The 18,399-nt window shown below is 36.6% G+C and overlaps 1 protein-coding gene across 12 annotated transcripts in view; it reads left to right on the top strand.

The window, feature by feature from the left end:
- HERC1 (HECT and RLD domain containing E3 ubiquitin protein ligase family member 1) overlaps nt 1–18,399 on the top strand; it is a 230,823-nt gene that overhangs the window by 119,368 nt on the left and 93,056 nt on the right. For 10 of the 12 annotated variants that reach the window (XR_005196792.1, XR_005196793.1, XM_037731214.1 and 7 more), the window contains 6 exons: nt 3,497–3,611; nt 3,700–3,820; nt 5,833–6,004; nt 8,725–9,064; nt 9,532–9,652; nt 15,801–15,852. Coding sequence is in view for 10 of the 12 variants with exons in the window: in XM_037731214.1 (XP_037587142.1) it covers nt 3,497–3,611; nt 3,700–3,820; nt 5,833–6,004; nt 8,725–9,064; nt 9,532–9,652; nt 15,801–15,852 (921 nt within the window). In the remaining 2 variants the exon portion in view is untranslated. The remainder of the gene's footprint in view (nt 1–3,496; nt 3,612–3,699; nt 3,821–5,832; nt 6,005–8,724; nt 9,065–9,531; nt 9,653–15,800; nt 15,853–18,399) is intronic. The other 2 variants (XM_017508102.2, XM_017508100.2) reach the window with 1 other exon arrangement.

Raw genomic sequence — 18,399 nt, 5'->3', positions numbered from 1 at the left:
CCCTGGTTTAATAACTGAAGGGATATGTACTTAGAAGTATAAGTTCTAGGTGTGGTCAGTATTTCTTCATCTGTAAAACATTTTGCCTACTTTGGAGTGTTAGTGAAGATATCAGTTTGAGGTAAGATGTACTATTAACTGCCATGGTAAAGTACTATGCAAGTATGTGGCAGTATTTCAGTTTCTAATATTATTTGATTAAGAAAATTAATTTTATAGGCTGGGCACAGTGGCTGACGCCTGTAATCTCAGCCCTTTGGGAGGCTGAGGTGAGAGGATCACTTGAGGCCAAGAGTTCGAGACCAGCCCGGCCAACTTGGCAAAACCCTGTCTCTACTAAAAATACAAAAAAATTAATTGGTCGTGACAGTGCGTGCCTGTAATCCCAGCTACTCGGGAAGCTGATACACAGCAATCACTTGAACCCAGGAGGTGGTGTTTGTACCACTGCACTCCATCCTGGGTGGCAGAGTAAGACACTCTGTCTCAAAAAACAAACAACAAAGAAAAGTAATTTTATGTACTTATTTTCAAAGAATATACCTGATTTCTTTTTAGCTCCTCTGCTTTTTAAACAATGATGGGGATTGTTCAGAATCACCTATCTCTAGTTTTCTTTCTCCATGTCATTGTCTTACCCTATCTTTAGTTTTGTCCCATTTTTTTGGATTTTCTTCCTTGTGTGATAAAAATGGCAAAAATAAATACATTTTTACTTTTTATGGCCTTTATTTTTGATAAAGAAATGAAATGAGATACTACATATTATTCAGATCTACCAGAAAGACGACATCTTTGAAAGTTTAATCTCGTCTTTTTTTTTTTTTTTTTTTTTTTTTTGAGAGGGGGTTTCGCTCTTGTTGCCCAGGCTGGAGTGCAGTGGCATGATCCCAGCTCACTGCAACTTCCTTCTTACAAGTTCAAGTGATTCTCCTGCCTCAGCCTCCCAAGTAGCTGGGATTATAGGCATGCACCATCCAGCTAATTTTTGTATTTTTAGTAGAGATGGGGTTTATGCCATGTTGGCCAGGCAGGTCTCGAACTGCTGACCTCAGGCAATCCACCTGGGTCGTCCTCCCAAAGTGTTTGGATTATAGGTGTGAGCCACCACGCTGGTCCCATTTGGTTTGTTTCTTAATCATTTATTCATTCATTCTGTTGTGGTGACTTCTACCAGAGTTGAAATACTAAGGTAATGAGGGGGGGAAAAGTTTACTTTCTAAGATGTATTTTCTGATATTTTATATTTGTAACATTTGCTTGGGATATGCTGTTAGGTTTTCTGTATCACATTATCACTTATTACCTTACAATGAGAACTTAAAAAAAACAAACTAGATATAAGGTGAATAAAAACTTGTTGTATGGGTTTGTTTGTTGTATTACATATGTACTGTAAGCATAGATTTTATACCTGAATAGTGGAAACATTCTTTGGTGTTTGGTCTGAAATGAACATACCAAACACCAAAGAATGAAGGTGTTTTAAAAGAACCCATTATTTTAAAAATTGCGTAGAATAATCCCTGCTAAATTTAAAACATGGCAAAGGGTATTACTTTAGTTTGCTTTTAAAATTGAATATTGGGTTCCTTGAAATGGAGTCTTATTGGATTTTTAGTCTTAGCAGTTCTCAGAATAGTAAGCAGTTCCATGGCACAAATGATTTCTTAAGAGTCTGATGAGGAAAAATTTTGGACATAATACAGACTGTCATTCTATGATTCTCTGTGGACTGTAAGATTTTCTTAAAATCTGGCATATTTGTTCTTGTCTATTTTTTCACCAATAAAGCAGGATAAGTCTGAACTTAAATTTCTGACTTAGGCATACAGAAATGAAAACCAACGTGTAATATTTTTATCTCTGGAGATGGGAGGTTTAAGAAAGAATTAAGAATCAAAATTAATCTGAGGGTAAAAATTTTTCAAGGGCGTTTTTCGTTGGTTTTGTTTTGTTTATAAGTAACCCAGATATTTAGCAAATCTGACAAATGAACAGAGACTATCAGTCCTTCTGGGAGCAGAGTGGACAATAACTGTCCGACCCCCATTTGAAATCTACTGAATATACTACATTGTTAAAGTACATTGTTAAAATACTGGTATGCCAACACAAAATTAAAGAATGGAAAGAGGCCGAGTGTGGTAGCTCACGCCTGTAGCTCCAGCTACTTAGTAGGCTGAGGCAGGAGGATTGCTTGAGCCCAGAGGTTTGAGACTGCAGTAAGCTATATAGTCACCATTGCACTCCAGCCTGGACAATAGAGTGAGACCCTGCCTCTTGGGGAAAAAAAAAGAAGGAAGAAAAAGCACCTGACTGGTCCTCATCAATAATGTTGTGATTTGGGTTTTCAATTACATGTCTTAATTTCTGTTTTAAGACATGTTGTTTCATTTCTTACCTACTTAAATGTACTTGTATTCACAGTATACACTTTTATGGCTTTGAATACGAGATACATGTATATGCAACCTGGTTTACTCACTATCTTCTCTAGAATGTCTAATGGAGAGTATTTAAAACTAGACTCCTGATTCCAGCTCCTTGCCCTCAAAACTTCCTGTGGTCTTCCTTTCTCAGTAAATGCCAACTGCATTATAAATACATTTAGAGTCATCTTTGACTTCTGTCATATTCTCACATCACACATCTAACCTATTAACAAATCCTGTCGATTCTACCTTCAAAATGCCTATGGACTCTCTAGCCTCTTGGCACTACCTTCGCTGCTCCTACCTTTTTCTGAGCCATCATCATTTCTCACCTGAATTACTGCAATAATTACTTCTACTATTGCTGTCCCTATAAGTCAGTTCTCCACTGAGAAGAGTGAGCTTTCAAAAATACAAGTTAGATCATCTCTGTTCAAAGCCTTCTGATGCTGCTTCTCATTTTTCTCAGGGTAAAACCTGGAGTACTTGTGCTGGCCTGCAAGGGCATTGGGATCTGGTCCCTAGCCAGCTTTCTCGTGTCTTCTACTCATTCCTTGCATGCACGTTTTGTTCCAGCCACACTGGCCTTGAACCCATCCCAGAATCTCTGCACTAGCTTTTCCTGAGAGGACCCATTTTCACATGGCTTCTTCACCCACTTCATTTGGATCTCTGCTCAAACGTAACCTTATCAAAAACTTTCCCAGACCACCCTTTATAAAATAGTAATCTCACATAGTACAGTATTCCCTGTTCTCCTTGCCCTGTTTTATTTTTCCTTAGAGCACTTACCTGTCATATTAATGTTTTCTTTTTAATTTTCTCTCCCGGCCCCCTCCTTCTAACAAGAACATAAGCTCAGTTAGATCAGGGATTTAGTTTTGTTCACTGCGATGTCCTCAGCGCTTGGAACAATAAGTGAGATCTAATGAGGTGCATTTGTTAAGTAACTGTTTAGAAAGATGATAAAATTCAGGTGTTGGATGACTAAAGCTATAAAAATTACCTCTGAACTGTTTTCTGAGCCCTTTTAAATGTCAATGCATCGTTTTTATTTTCAGATTGGGACAGTGCAACTTTAAGTAATGAGTCACTCTTGGACACTGTGTCTAGATTTGTTCTTGCAGCTCTTCTGAAACACACAAATTTACTTAGTCAAGCATGTGGAGAAAGCCGGCAAGTAACTTAAAACTATCCTCAGACAAATATTTCCTCTCATGATGTTAGAAATTAGGTAACTTTTCTATTTTGGTTCTTCTTTTAGATATCAACCTGGTAAAAGCTTATCAGAAGTGTACCGTTGTGTATATAAAGTTCGAAGTCGTTTACTTGCTTGCAAGAACCTTGAACTTATTCAAACCAGGTCATCATCACGGGATAGATGGGTAAAGTTTGAAATCAATTAATTTCTATGTTTTTCTGCAAGCTTCGAGAGCTAGCTCTTTACTGGTTTATGTGAGAAAAAAATGTGCCTTGGTTATCGCATGTGTTCAGTACATGTTGAGTAGTTCTTTTTCTAGTAGTAAAATAAAGATTTGAGATTTACTTAACCTCACATTTACCAAGTGTGATATGGGTTCTAAGAAAGTTTAGTTGGCTGCATAAATGTTAATAACAAATTGAATGGTTCAAATCTTAGAAATTATTATTCCTCTCTTTGTGCTGATCAGACCACATTTGAATTATCCTGTTTAATTTGGGGTGCCATAATTTGTGAGGGACATTAAGAAATACCTTGGATTGATAAAGTCCAAAAGTCATCTCACACAAGGACTAGAAAGTATAAAAAATGTTCAGCTTAGAGAAGTGAAAACCAAGGAGGGATATGCGTGTGTATGTCACATATTAGCTGCCTTAAAAATACTTAAAGAACTTCTCTATAAGAGAGAAAATAAATGTGTTCCTTGTTCTGGAAGACACAACTAGGACCAAAGGATACAATCAAATGGGGAATCATTGTTAGCTGAATAGGCCTTCTGATGATTAGAGTTGTCTCCCATTGGAAATGAAAATGGAAACTACTCTTTTTTGAGACAGAGTCTCACTCTGTTGCTTAGGTTGGAGTGCAGTGGCTTGATCTTGGCTTACTTCAACCTCTATCACCCAGATTCAAGTGATTCTCCTGCCTCAGCCTCCTGAGTAGCTGGGTTTATAGGCATGCACTACTATGCCCTGCTAATTTCTTCTATTTTTAGTAGAGATGAGATTTTACCGTGTCGACCAGGCTGGTTTTGAACTCCTGACCTCAAGTGATGTGCCCGCTTCGGCCTCCCAAAGTGCCAAGATTACAGGCGTGAGCCACCATACATGGCTGAAACTACTTATTAAGAACAGTCCAGAAGTAATTCTTGTAGCAAAAAGGAGATAATTTCTGAAGTGCTTGGTAATCCTGATAACATTATCCAAAAATTATAAATGCAAACCTGGATTAAAAAACATTATCTTTATAGTGCTTATCTTGAAACTTAACTAATCAGATGCTTTGCACTCCACTATTTAGTCCTTAGATTTAAAAAACCAAACTCTGTCTCTCCATTTGTAGACTTTTTGTATATATTGACTTAGTATTTGTGCATCTGTTAGTACCCTCAAAGTCCATGAAATGTATTTGCCATTTTGTTGAGGCTCAGGTTTAAAACTCATACATGGGGATAAATGACATGTAGTATGTGAGTCTGACTCCTCAGTGTCCCCAACTCCGTGAAATTCCTAGGTTATTTAATAGTCATGAGGCACAGATAACTTTTGTGATGGATCTGAGGATATAATTAAAATTTTTCATTTGTGCTTTATATTGAATGGCATTTATGACTGCCTGAGTATCTGTTATAAGGATTCTTTCCCTTGTCTAGATGACTGCTAGGTAGTAACCACTGTGAGAAATGTTAACATTGTCCTTGACAGATTTCTGATTTTTAGTTTGTTCAGGGGGCAAAGTTAAAGAAAAAAAATTAAAAGCAATACCATTTTAAATTTAGAATGATTAAACGTTATTTATACAGAGTAATAGTAACATAAACAATTTGAAGAAAATGGAACGTATTCAAAATTATGTGCTTTAGTGATCTTTTATGCTTGATATTGTGTTCATTACAATTTAAGTTGCAGCTCTGTGGGAATTTACAGCTGAATAGCAATATAGATGTGAATCAATTTACAGAATGACATTTTAATCAAAATACTGAGGAAGGAAGAACATATGTGTGTTGTGTATATATTTTGTACACATATATTCTTTCTAATCTAAGATTTATCTTTTGAGGTTTTGTAGTAAAGTTCATGTGTTATTACTGATACCAACAATATTTTCCATGATAAACAATTTTAAGGTTTTTTAAAGTTTTAAAAAGATTTTTGAAAAAGCGTGTTTAGTATAGTTTCTGATAATTCCTTTAAGATATCAGAAAACCAAGACTCTGCAGATGTTGATCCTCAGGAACATTCATTTACTCGAACTATTGATGAAGAAGCTGAAATGGAAGAACAGGCTGAGAGAGACCGGGAGGAAGGGCATCCGGAGCCAGAGGATGAAGAGGAGGAACGAGAACATGAAGTGATGACAGCTGGCAGTGAGTATACCCTTCTTACTTTCTAGGTACAAACTGTGGCGTTCTTTTTCATAGAGGAACTAACTTGAAAGAGAAAGGCAAAGTTTCTCCATAGTTTATCTGAAAGGACTTTATATTCTGCTGGTGATCTCAATTTGTATTAGCTGACATTTCACGGGCTTTTAACAACTGTGCTAGTATTAGCTGACATTTCACGGGCCTTTAACAACTGTGCTAGTATTATTCTCATGATTTTGGATTACATATTCAGGGCTGAGAAGCTCTGGAAGCCGGAATGTTAGTACCTGCTACACTGAGCCTCATGCATGAAATGAAACCCATGAGTCATTGGATAGGGTCATTCAAAATATGTCCTCTGGGGCACCAAGTTGTCCATCAGCTTTGAAGACCTCTGTGTGGTGAGGAGGAGAGTCCTTTTCTATCCCTGTTAGGAGAGTCATATTGTTTTCCATGTGTGGAACTTTTAAAATTATAAATTTCATCCACTGACTACACTGCTATTTCGATAGGGAGCAAGAATATACATGAGACTGCTATTGACTGGGTGAATAAAACTTTTCATACTTTTGTATTCCAAGGCTACAGATAGTTTTTAAAGGTAATTATTTATATGTTTAAAGAGAATGTCAGAGCTTTTAAAACATTTATTTATTAGTGTCTTTTGAGTGATTTGGCTTTTTCAGGTTAAAGTGTGTATTCAGTCTGTACCCTAAAACATTATGGTCACCAATGCATTTGGTGTTGAGATTGTCTGTATCTCAGTCCACTTGGCACTTATGTTATTATCAACTTATTTGTGTTCTGCATACTTCTAAAAATGATTTTTGAGGGGGCTTGAAGCAAGACTAAACATGATTTAAACAAAAGGAAAAGTGTCTAAATGGAGTAATGGGAGTTGGAGATGGGGCAGGAAAATAATTGTATTTTAAAAACCTAGGCCGAGGGAACTTTTGCAGTTGAATGTAAACTTAGTTTAGAAATTTCTGGAAGCAGACTAAAGGGGAAAATATAGTAACAAAGTATAACCTTCAATTATAATACAAGAAAAAATGATAGTCATCTGGGAACTAATACTTTTCAAACTAGCTATGCTTTTAGAGCATCTATATATGTTGGGCACTGGGTCAGGTGCTTTACATAGATTAAGTCATTTTCACAACCATCTAAAGTTCTAGTATTACCTCATTCTAAAGATAGATGAACTAAGATTTAAGGATGCAAAATTGTATGACTTGGGCCACAGTTAGTAACAGCTAGAATTAGAACCAGGTCTGCCTCAAGCACCAATAACCATTCTCTTAACCACTGATTTCTAGCTCTGGACTCTGAGAGGGCTTATTGCTTTGACTTTTTTGTGGAAACAAGGGACTTTTAATAGCATAATGAAAATACTGTCACAGTTCTATAAAATATACAGATCAGTTTTTAAAGTTTGTACTTCCATATTAACTGATGAATCTAGTATTTTACCAACTTTTTTGGCCTGAATTTCCCATTAAGAATACTGTCTTCAGGCCAGGCATGGTGATTTACGCCTATAATCCCAGCACTTTGGGAGGCTCAGGCGGGCAGATCATTTGAAGTCAGGAGTTCGAGACCAACCTGGCCAACATGGTGAAACCCCATCTCTACTAAAAATACAAAAATTAGCCAGGCCTGGTGGTGGGCACTTATAATCCCAGCTATTCGGGAGGCTAAGGCAGGAGAATTGCTTGAACCTGGGAGGTGGAGGTTGCAGTGAGCCAGGATCGTGCCACTGCACTCCAGTCTGGGCGACACGGCTAGACTCCATCTCAAAAAAAAAAAAAAGTAAAAGAAAGAAAACAAAACAAAACGGGAGGCTAAGGCAGGAGAATTGCTTGAACCTGGGAGGTGGAGGTTGCAGTGAGCCAGGATCGTGCCACTGCACTCCAGTCTGGGCGACACGGCTAGACTCCATCTCAAAAAAAAAAAAAAGTAAAAGAAAGAAAAGAATACCGTCCTCACACCAAATTTGTGCAAAAAATTTCTTTTCTATTGTGAAATATCTACCACTGCATCAGAACCTTAACTCCACTGATGTTTTACACTTTGAATTAGGGAAAGACTAGCATCAGATGGTTATTCCTGGTGATGCTGTCTCACTCTGGAGGCAGTCTTGCCCCATGTATTAAAACTAAATTCTTTGTTTCAGCAAAGACCTTTAGTGACAGTGCTTATTTAATTTTTTTTTTTTTTGGGAACCTCCCTCACATTTTTCATACCAAGGTTGTGAACGTTTTAGAAATAAGCAGCTATTTTTATGTAACGTAGTGCTTCACAGGTTTTTATGGGATTTAAAATCAACTGAAGGGCCTTTAAAACACTGATTGTTGAGTCCCCCTCCTAGGGGTTCTGATTCGGAAGGGCTGGGGTAGGTGGGATAATTTGCATTTCTAACAAGTGCCCAGATGATGTGGGTGCTGCTGATCAGGGACCATACATTGAAAATCACTGATCTAATTAATTAATAACATTTGCAATATGATCAAATTAAATTCTCTAAAGGTGGATTAGTATTTCCTAATGTAATTTTTATGAAATATAGCATTTTAATATATTTCAAATGTAACTTTAGCTGTTAACTGTGTTGTTTTTAATGTCTAAAAAATAATTTTTCCCTCTTTCAGTAAGTTTTTGGTCCAAACTTTTTGACTATTTTTATTGTTATTTTCTTTGCTCTTCTCTCCCCATGTGTTAAGACCTTGTTTTTGTGTTGCATGTTACAGAAATCTTTCAGTGTTTCCTCTCAGCCCGTGAAGTAGCTCGTAGCCGAGACCGAGATAGAATGAACAGTGGGGCAGGGTCTGGGGCTCGAGCTGATGATCCACCTCCTCAGTCTCAGCAAGAGCGAAGGGTCAGCACAGACCTTCCTGAGGGTCAGGATGTGTACACTGCTGCATGCAACTCCGTGATCCATCGGTGTGCCCTGTTAATATTAGGAGTAAGTCCTGTGATAGATGAGCTTCAGAAGCGAAGAGAAGAAGGACAGTTGCAGCAACCTTCAACAAGTGCCTCTGAAGGGGGTGGACTTATGACCAGGTGGGACTGACTAGACACCGAAAACATTATCTACTCATTTTCCTTTGTTACCTTATGCGCTGAAATGGTTTGTTTCCAAAGTTACAGTGTTCTGATGTTAACATAGACATGAAAGAAGAAATGCAAATTGATTAGGATGAATTTGAAGTGATATAAATACTGATACTGATTTTGCATGGACTATAAATTTCTGATTAAATGAGCAGGCACAATTTTTCATATATATATATATATATATATAAACAACAGCAATGAAAGAGCATGTGAACTTACTTGCATCCCTCTGTAGTTTAGTGACATGCAAATTATTTTGAGAAGGGCTTTGTGCTAGGACAAGAGTCAGGATTTCCTATCAACTGACATTACTTCTCACTGTGTATATGATCTCTGTACTCCAATTCCATTCCATTTTATGTTCACTTACAATCCTAAATAAAATAACTTTGTTTTGTGTGCATGTGAGACAGGAGTGAAAGTCTTACTGCAGAGAGCCGGCTAGTCCACGCAAGTCCAAATTATAGACTGATCAAATCGAGGAGTGAATCTGATTTGTCTCAACCTGAATCAGATGAAGAGGGTTACGCACTGGTAGGTATACCCAGATTCAGTAAAGAAGAATTTTTGTTTTCAAAGTATAGATACATAAGGCTTTGGTTAGAGTAATATGTTTGGTTTAGACATATAAAAACTTTTTTCAAAAAGAACTTTAAGAGAAATAACTATATTGCATAGATATTTACCACATACATGTTAATGGTTTCAACCTCTTGCTCTGACTTCTTTCTAAACTCTAAATTCGTATATCTGACTCTGATGGATATTCCATCCAAATGAGTCAGGTTACCCAATCTTAACCTATCCACAAGTGAACTTGTCTCTCCCAAACCTGTTTCTCTTCTATTCCCTATTTTAGTAGATGATATTATTAACTATCCAGACTAGAAACCTGGGATCATCCTTGACTCTTCCTTTTTCTTATCTCTACCTCTTTATCCTCCACCCCTTCCTAATCCAGTTAGTTAGGTCTTAAAAATTTTATTGTTAATGTGTCTCCAATGTCCTCTCCTCTCCCTTTTCTTTTGCCACTGCCCTGTTTTAAACTTTGCCTCACCTCTTTCCTTGTGCCCACCTTCCACATTTCACTAGACGAATATATCTAAAGTACAAATCTGTTTATACCTCCTCTACTTAAAATCTTTTAACAGCTCTGTTAACTATCAAAAAAGCCTCAGAATCTGGACTGCAGGCATTTTAGAGTAAAGATAAATAAGATGCTAATTTATATAAAAAGGAAGTAAGGTAAAGGTACACTACATTGTCCCTGGTAAATATAAAGTGAAAATTATTTAGAAGATTGCTTCTATTTGAGGAAGTTTGGACTTGGAGTTAATTGATAGCTAGGTTTTCAATTTGGCTGTTCCTCTGCCTTATGTGCGATTCTATATGTGCCATGACCTCCGTGAGCTTTAGTGTCCTATTGTGTGATATAAAGATGGTAGTGCCTGTTGTTTATATGGTAATGTGTTAGACTTGGCCTCTAGTCCTGATTCTACTGTTAAAGAGCTATGGAATCTTAGTCATATCATGTGACAGCTCAAAGAGAAACACTAGCATTTGAGATAGACTTATCTATAAGCTCCATGTTTATTTCTGATATTCCTCTATTGTGTGAACATAAGGGATATGAAAATATTTTTGAAAAAGTATAAAGTGCTACATTAAGAAAAAGTTATTGTTTAAAAAAGGCTTCCATAAAGGATTCCTCATCTAAAGAAAGTTGAACAGTGTCTTTAAGTTTCATTGTATCATGACATTTTGTTTATACTTCCTCCTTTCTCTTTCATCTGCATTAATATCTCTAGGCTCCCACTTCACACTCCCAGTCTTATAGCCTAGTGAGATTTCTCTGTGTTCATTTATTTCTCTGTCAATTTATTTTTTTTCTGATCAATCTGACTCATTATCTAGTCTCCTCACTCTGTGATAATTCACCTTTTTTTGGTGGTGTGGGGGCCAGGATCTTACCCCGTCACTCAGGCTAGAGTACAGTGGTGTGATCGTAGCTTGCTGCATCCTCAAACTACTGTGCTAAGCAATCCTCCTGCCTCAACCTCCCGAGTAGCTGAGATTACAGACATGTGCCATCATGTCTGGCTAATTTTTAAAAATTGTTTATGTCTTGCTCTATTGCCCAGGCTAGTCTTAAACTCCTGACCTCAAGTGATCCTCCTCCTTCAACCTCCCAAAGTGTTGGGATTACAGATGTGAGCTCCCAACCCTGTGATAATTTTAAAACATAGATCATGTCATTTCTCTGCTCAAAGTCCTGCAGTGACTTCCCTTTTCTCAGACTAGAAGCCTAAGTCCTTACAGTGGCCTATAAGGCTCTACATGTTCTGGCCCCACTACCTCTCTGATTTCTGCTACTCTCTTTGATGATTCTCCGTCTGCCACACTAGACTCTTAGCTGTTCCATGAATCTATAGGGCAGCTTCTCTTTATGGCATTAACTGGCTGTTTCTTAGGACTGGAATGCTATTGTCTGCATGGCTAACTCCCTCTCTTACTTTAAGTCTTCATTCTGTTACTTTTTTCGGAAAGCCTACCCTGACCACCCTATTTAAAATGGCAATTTTCTTTTTTTCCACATAGTCACTCCCTGTCTCCCTTGCCTTGCTCTGTTTTTTCTGGAGCACCAGAAAAAACACCTAATGTGTAATTTAGTTATTATATTCATCGATCAGTTTGTCTTAGCCTGTGTTAGAATATAAGCTCTTTAATGACAGGATTTTTTTTGTTGCTGTTTTATTCAATTCTATATTCTAAGCACCTATAATAGTGCCTGGCACATGGTAGGTAGTCAAGAAAATTTTTTTTTTATTTATAATTTTAAAAAATTTTAGAATAATTTTATAGAACTGTCACAATAGAACTGTCTATTCTATTGTGGCAAAATTTCCACATGCATTCGGTTTTTTCCATTTTTTATTTTAAGCCCTCCATTACCTTTTTCTGGAGTAGGTATTTTCAAACTGGTCTCCCTACTTTTTCCTCTTTTGCTCCTTAGATACTTCTCTCCAAGTTAGAATTCTTGAAAACACACACAACAACAAAACACCTACCTGCTGGTTTTCCTTCTCAAACATCTTATCTTACTGCAGAGAGCTGGATAGTCCATGCAATTCCAAATTACAGACTGATAAAATCGAGGAGTGCCTACACTGCCTACTTGGAAATCAAAGATTCGGGAAAGTGGAACCAGTATTCTTTTGCAGTGGTCTGCATTTTTTGCCATAGTAGTTCATCTGCCAGACCCCAAACATAACTCCTGAGCCTTTGCTAGAGCACTGTTTGCCTATGCTTCTTTGCTAATGTCCTATTTTTCCCTGAAGGACTGTCTAAAATGTTACTTCTTCCAGAAAGCTTTCTTAGCTACTTTACTCTCCCAGTTGTCCCATGACAAATTGTTAGGGTCTTTAATAATCCACTGTTAGTGTTGGACTTATTTATGTATTATTAGTATGTCTTCCCAGTAAACCCACTAAGAATCTAGGATTTTTTGATTTTTATTTTTCCTACATGCCCCTGATATCTCCTACATAGTGCTTTATATATTGCAAATGATTAATACCTCATTTCCACTGAAATGAAAATATAAAAAGTAGGATGGATATAATTAAAGTGGCATACTTTTGGGCAATCAGCAATGAAATCTGACTTAGAATAGGGTTAAAACTCACTATGGACTTCGACCTGTACAAGACATTTAGCCTTCCTGAGCCCTGATTTCTTTATCTTTGAAATGGAAAATCATGCTTGTTACACTTGCCTCAACTGTGTTATGAAGAATAAATTTGGTAATACAATTTAAAACATTTGGGAAATTACAAATGGGGACAACAGATCAATGGAGGAGGATTGAGCTTAAGATTTAATTGCCAAGATTGTTCATTTAGATTTTCTGGTTGTTCACTTAGTTTTTAGAAAATTTTTTAAAAGGCTAATAAACCCATTTTTAAAAATGAGTGAGCCAGGTACAGTAGCTATGCCTTTAACCCCAGCACTTTGGGAGGCTGAGGTAGGTGAATTGCTGAGGAATTTGAGCCGAGGAGTTCAAGACCAGCCTGGGAACATGGTGAAACGTTGTCTTTACAAAAAATACAAAAAAAAAAATATCAACCGGGCCTGGTGGCTCACCCCTGTAATCCCAACACTTTGGGAGGCCGAGGCAGGCATATCACAAGGTCAGGAGTTAGAGATCAGCCTGACCAACATGGTGAAGCCCCATCTCTACTAAAAACACAAAAATTAGTCAGGCGTCGTGGTGCGCACCTATAATCCCAGCTACTCAGGAGGCTGAGGCAGGAGAATTGCTTGAACCTGGGAGGTAGAGGTTGCAATTAGCTGAGATCATACCACTGCACTCCAGCCTGGGCGACAGAGTGAGACTCCATCTCAGAAAAAAAAATAGCTGGGTGTTGTGCCATGTGCCTGTCCCAACTACTTAGGAGGCTGAGGTGGGAGGATCACTTGAGTCTGGGAGGCAGAGGCGATAGTGAGCTAAGATTGTGCCACTGCACTCCAGCCTGGGTGACAGAGTGAGGCCCTGTCTCAGACAAACAAACAAACAATCAAAGCCAGATTGACTTTTTATCATGTTTCCTTATGGAGTATTAGAAAGATAGTGTCATAAAAGATGGAGAAGATAAGAACTAGAGAGAAAGAAGATTCCATTTCAGATGAAGGGAGATCTGGGCTAAGCCTTCAACTTTAGAGAGCCTGGGGTGGATAAAGAGGAGCAAGCACTTGGAACAATTTGAGTTTTCCAGCTGAAATATTACCCTTCTATACTATATGAGATTATTTAAGAATATGATTTATATCTTTGATATCTCATTTACTCTGAATTGTTAGTGAATGAAATGCTTTTTTAAAATGATTGAAGTTAACCACTTTAATGTCAAATCTGTGTTTTAACCTTCTTTCATAAAATGTATCATACAACATGTTATCTACTCTGTTTTAGCACAGAGAAGACCAGCCCTAAGTTTAACTGTTTGACGGGTGTCATTTTTAGCAACATTTCTTACTATACCCTTCTAGTCTATTCCCTAGCTCCCTCATTTCTCACAGGATTTGATTTAGCATATGAAAGTAAATACTTTACAAAGGATAACTTAGATGAATGAATTAGGACTGAAAAAGGCTGAAAGAGGAAAATAAAGCCCTGGGTAAGATATTCTTATCTTGGTGTATATCCTGTGGTGTTCTGCTAGAGGTTGGTCACCACCTCTAGCAGAGGTTTTATCTTTTTGTCTAAAAGATAAAAAACAAAATTAATTGTTGAAGAGAACTAGATATTTCTGCTTCTGAGGTCTGAGATTATTTTCTTCCATGAGCCCCCATGGCAAAGGTACTATGTAATGAAAATGTTTTATTTCCTGACACATTGATGCCTTGAGGAATTTTGTGATGACTATTTGGTGTTTTATCCAGCACCAAATGGTCCAAGAATATATAATACTTATTTCTGTTGATATATAGGTGGGTGAGTATATAAAAAAAAAATGTTTGTCTGCAGTATGGGCACATGTATATGTGTGACCAAGTAAAGATTTTCTATAATAACATTTTTCAAATGAATCTGTTTAGTTTCTTCTTTACTTTTTTTGAGATGGAGTCTCACTCTGTTACCCAGGCTGGAGTGCAGTGGCACAATCTCAGCTCACTGCAACCTCTGCCTCCCAGGTTCAAGTAGCTGGGATTACAGACACGTGCCACCACATCTGGCTGATTTTTGTATTTTTAGTGGAGATGAGGTTTCACCTTGTTGGCTAGGCTCATCTCAAACTCCTGACCTCAAGTGATCCACCTGCCTCGGCTTTCCAAAGTGCTGGGATTACAGACATGAGCCACTGCTCCCAGCCTTGTTTTGTCACTTCCAACCCTTACTTTTTTGACACAAGCTTTTTGAATTGTATATTGAAATTGCTAATACCATAATGTCAAGTCTATGCACAAGCTTAAGTTGTATATGTGATTTGTTTATGGTTGGATATGTATGTGGGCCAAGTAGGCAGTTATCTATACCCCACCTCCAACAGATGCACAGATACACAAAGATACATATTTTCATTGTTCTTGTAAGCCTTCACTGCTTTATTAAACTGTCGGTAGTTTCACCAATTTGAGATGTGTCTATTTTAATAGGTTTTCAAAAACATGTAAAATCTTTTCAAATACTACCGGAGGGTTTAGGACTATTACTTTTCTGTTAGCATGGAGATATCAGATTATCTTTGTTTAAACACCTAGCAAAGGCTAGCGGAAGTTTTGAAAAGAAAGGAAAGTGAAGCTAGAGGAAAGAGTAGTAATTCTGGATACTAGGACACTATTGCAAGGGTTTAGACATCCAGAAGGTATTAATAAGATCATACAGTATCTGAAAGATAAAAGACAAAGATTCCAACGGAAAACAGGTAACAACAAAAACTGCTACTCTGCAGTGTTAATTATGTGACTTTTTTGAGTTCGTGTTTCAGAGTTTTATGTGCTTGAGCCTTCTTAAAGCTATGTTCAGTGAGTTTTTAGGGACATTTTATTATTTGTTGGACTTGAATGATGAATAAGCAAGACATTGCTGTAATTATATAGATTTTTATTCTAATACTTTGTTAAATCTTAATCTTAAAATACTTTTCACAAATAAAATTTATTTACTTTTTACTTTTAATAGAGTGGCAGACGAAATGTTGATTTGGATTTGGCATCATCTCATAGAAAGAGAGGTAAGTATAAGTATTAAGAACATACTAAATATCTTAGTGAGACCCTATCTTAAAGAAAAAGAAGAAACATAGTAAATAAATTAAGTAGCTGTTTTTATGTCTAATGTATTTAGATCTGATTGTCTTTGAAATGTAATTGCAAAAAAATTCAGATCCATTTTATCAGAAGAATTAAAAGAAAGACTATTTTCTTTAAAATATATACCCTTTAAAAATCTGGGAATGTTTAGGAGTTAATAATCAATTATTTTCTCATTTGTTATATGTTTTGACTTTTTAAAAGTCCTATGTAATTCTAAAAACAGTACATTTTATTATGGTGGAAAGGGGTTATTTACATTATCTTCCATGTTTTAGCTCATAGAGTTGCTATAGTTTAAATGGTATTACAGGAAGAAATTCTTACCCCATACACATGTACACCCACTTTCAAATAAAAAGTTTCTAGTTTGTTTTCCTCTTGGCCTATTAAGATAAAGCATGTAAGAGATGCTTTGCCTCTTACGTTAAGAGATACTGTATCTCTTGTATAAAAATTAAAAAAAAAAATGTCTTAAGGAGCAACTCTAGAGTGTTATTGACAGTTAAGGTCTTTTGTTAATGAATAGTATAGTTAACTCATGGTTATGTTTGCCAATTGAGGAAAACCCCAGCAGTTTTGGATAATATAAATCCATGGATAACTTAAGTATTATTCTCTATTAACTCGTACTGCCTTTTTTTTTTTTTTTTTTTTTGGAGACAGGGTCTTGCTCTGTTGTTCAGACTGGAGTGCAGTGGTACCATCATAGCTCACTGCAGCTTTGGCCTCCTGGGTTCAAGGGATCTTCCTACATTAGCCTCCCAAATACCTGGGACTACAGGGGTGCACCATGCCCAGCTAGTTTTTTATTATTTTTGTAGAGATAGGATCTCCCTATGTTGCCCAGGTTGGTCTCAAGCTCCTGGGCTGAAGTAGTCCTTCCACCTTGGCCTCCCAAAGTGCTGGGATTAATGTATGCAGGAGCCACCGTGCTGGCTTAACTGGTACTTTTATTTAAAACCATTTATTAAGTGGTCATGAAAATGTGAAATGTTAAAAATTGCCACTTGTGGCAGTTTTATAAAACACTGTGAAAAAATTTTTTTCCATGATATTAAATCTTTTGTATTTCAGAATGAAACCCTGCTCTTAATAGCTTCCTTGGCACAATGTTAGGTTTCTCCCCCATAGTAAAAAAAAAAAACAGACAAAAAAATAGAAAACTGAGAAATGAAGGAAAGAAATACACATGTAATTTTTTTCATTTTCATATATATAACTCAGAAGAATAAATGTTGTTACTTAAAATTTGTCAGTATTTCATCATTTAATTACAAGTAGAAAGAATGGGCCATGTGTGGTGGCTCATACTTGTAATCCCAGCACTTTGGGAGGCTAGCCTGGGCAACATAGTGAGACCCCTGTCTCTACCAAAAAGAAAAAAAAAAAAAAAGCCAGGCATGGCTGCATGCATTTGTGTTTCTAGCTACTCACAGAAAATCACATGAGCCCAGGAATTTGAAGTTGCATGGTACTGTGATCGCACCACTACACTCTAGCCTGTGTGACACAGTGAGATCCTATCTCAAAAAAAAAGAATATAGAGAATGGTTTCTCTGAAATATTAGGAAAATAACGACCAGAGCCTTCTTTATTGAAGAGTCTTTTGAGACCATAATATACCAAAGCTGCTGAGTTTCTTAAAAAAAAAAAAAAGTTAGATTATTTGTGATATCAAAAAAAATTAAATGATGTTTAGTATAATGTGCAATATGCATTTTATTATTTTGTAATTCTTTAAAAAGTGGTAGTTCATTTTGACCTAGGAGTTAAATTTTTGGAACAGATATACTATTTTAATTTTGTTTAGTTCAGGTGAATATAGTTGGTAAAAGTTGTATGTTATATTATTAAGGGTATATCATTTGGTGCTAGAGAGAAAATAGCTCCAGACTTACTGAGTAGCATAACAGATCCAATTTATAGTTTATACTATGTAACTTAAGTTTATAAGTAATAGTTCATAGGTTAAAATTGTTTTTTTCTTTGAAATCTCTCTCATACTTATGGAAATATAATTTGAGATTCAGTCTCTGTTAACCAGGTCATCATGTGGCAAAATAATATCTTTGGAATAAAACAAAGTAGACTCTTCATCTTTGAACTAAGAAAAAAACTGTAATTTGAATGTGAATTACTTAAGCAAGAATATGACATATTTAGGAGATTATATTTTCAAAGAGATTTTACAAACATATTGTATATTTAATGACTGCCCTTTGACACAGTGGGTTTTTGTTTGTTTGTTTGTTTTGCTTTTAAATCATAGTAAAACAAATGACTCTGTTTTTTTTCCTTTATTGTCAATATGTACCAGATGCCTTAAGCTCTAATTTCTTCAATTGGGCGTTGAACCTGCCAAGTCTGAGAATTGTTTGGGGGCCATTCAAACTGTTGAGTGTTCTGATTTTGACTTGAGCCATGAAGGACAAACAAATGTCCAGCCAAGTGAGAGTTCTTTTTTT

The sequence above is a fragment of the Cebus imitator genome, unplaced genomic scaffold (assembly GCF_001604975.1).
Source record: "Cebus imitator isolate Cc_AM_T3 unplaced genomic scaffold, Cebus_imitator-1.0 Scaffold386, whole genome shotgun sequence".
NCBI classification, from domain to species: Eukaryota; Metazoa; Chordata; class Mammalia; order Primates; family Cebidae; genus Cebus; species Cebus imitator.
Note: the sequence above shows the minus strand (reverse complement) of the source record. Positions and strands in the feature narration are given on the sequence as shown.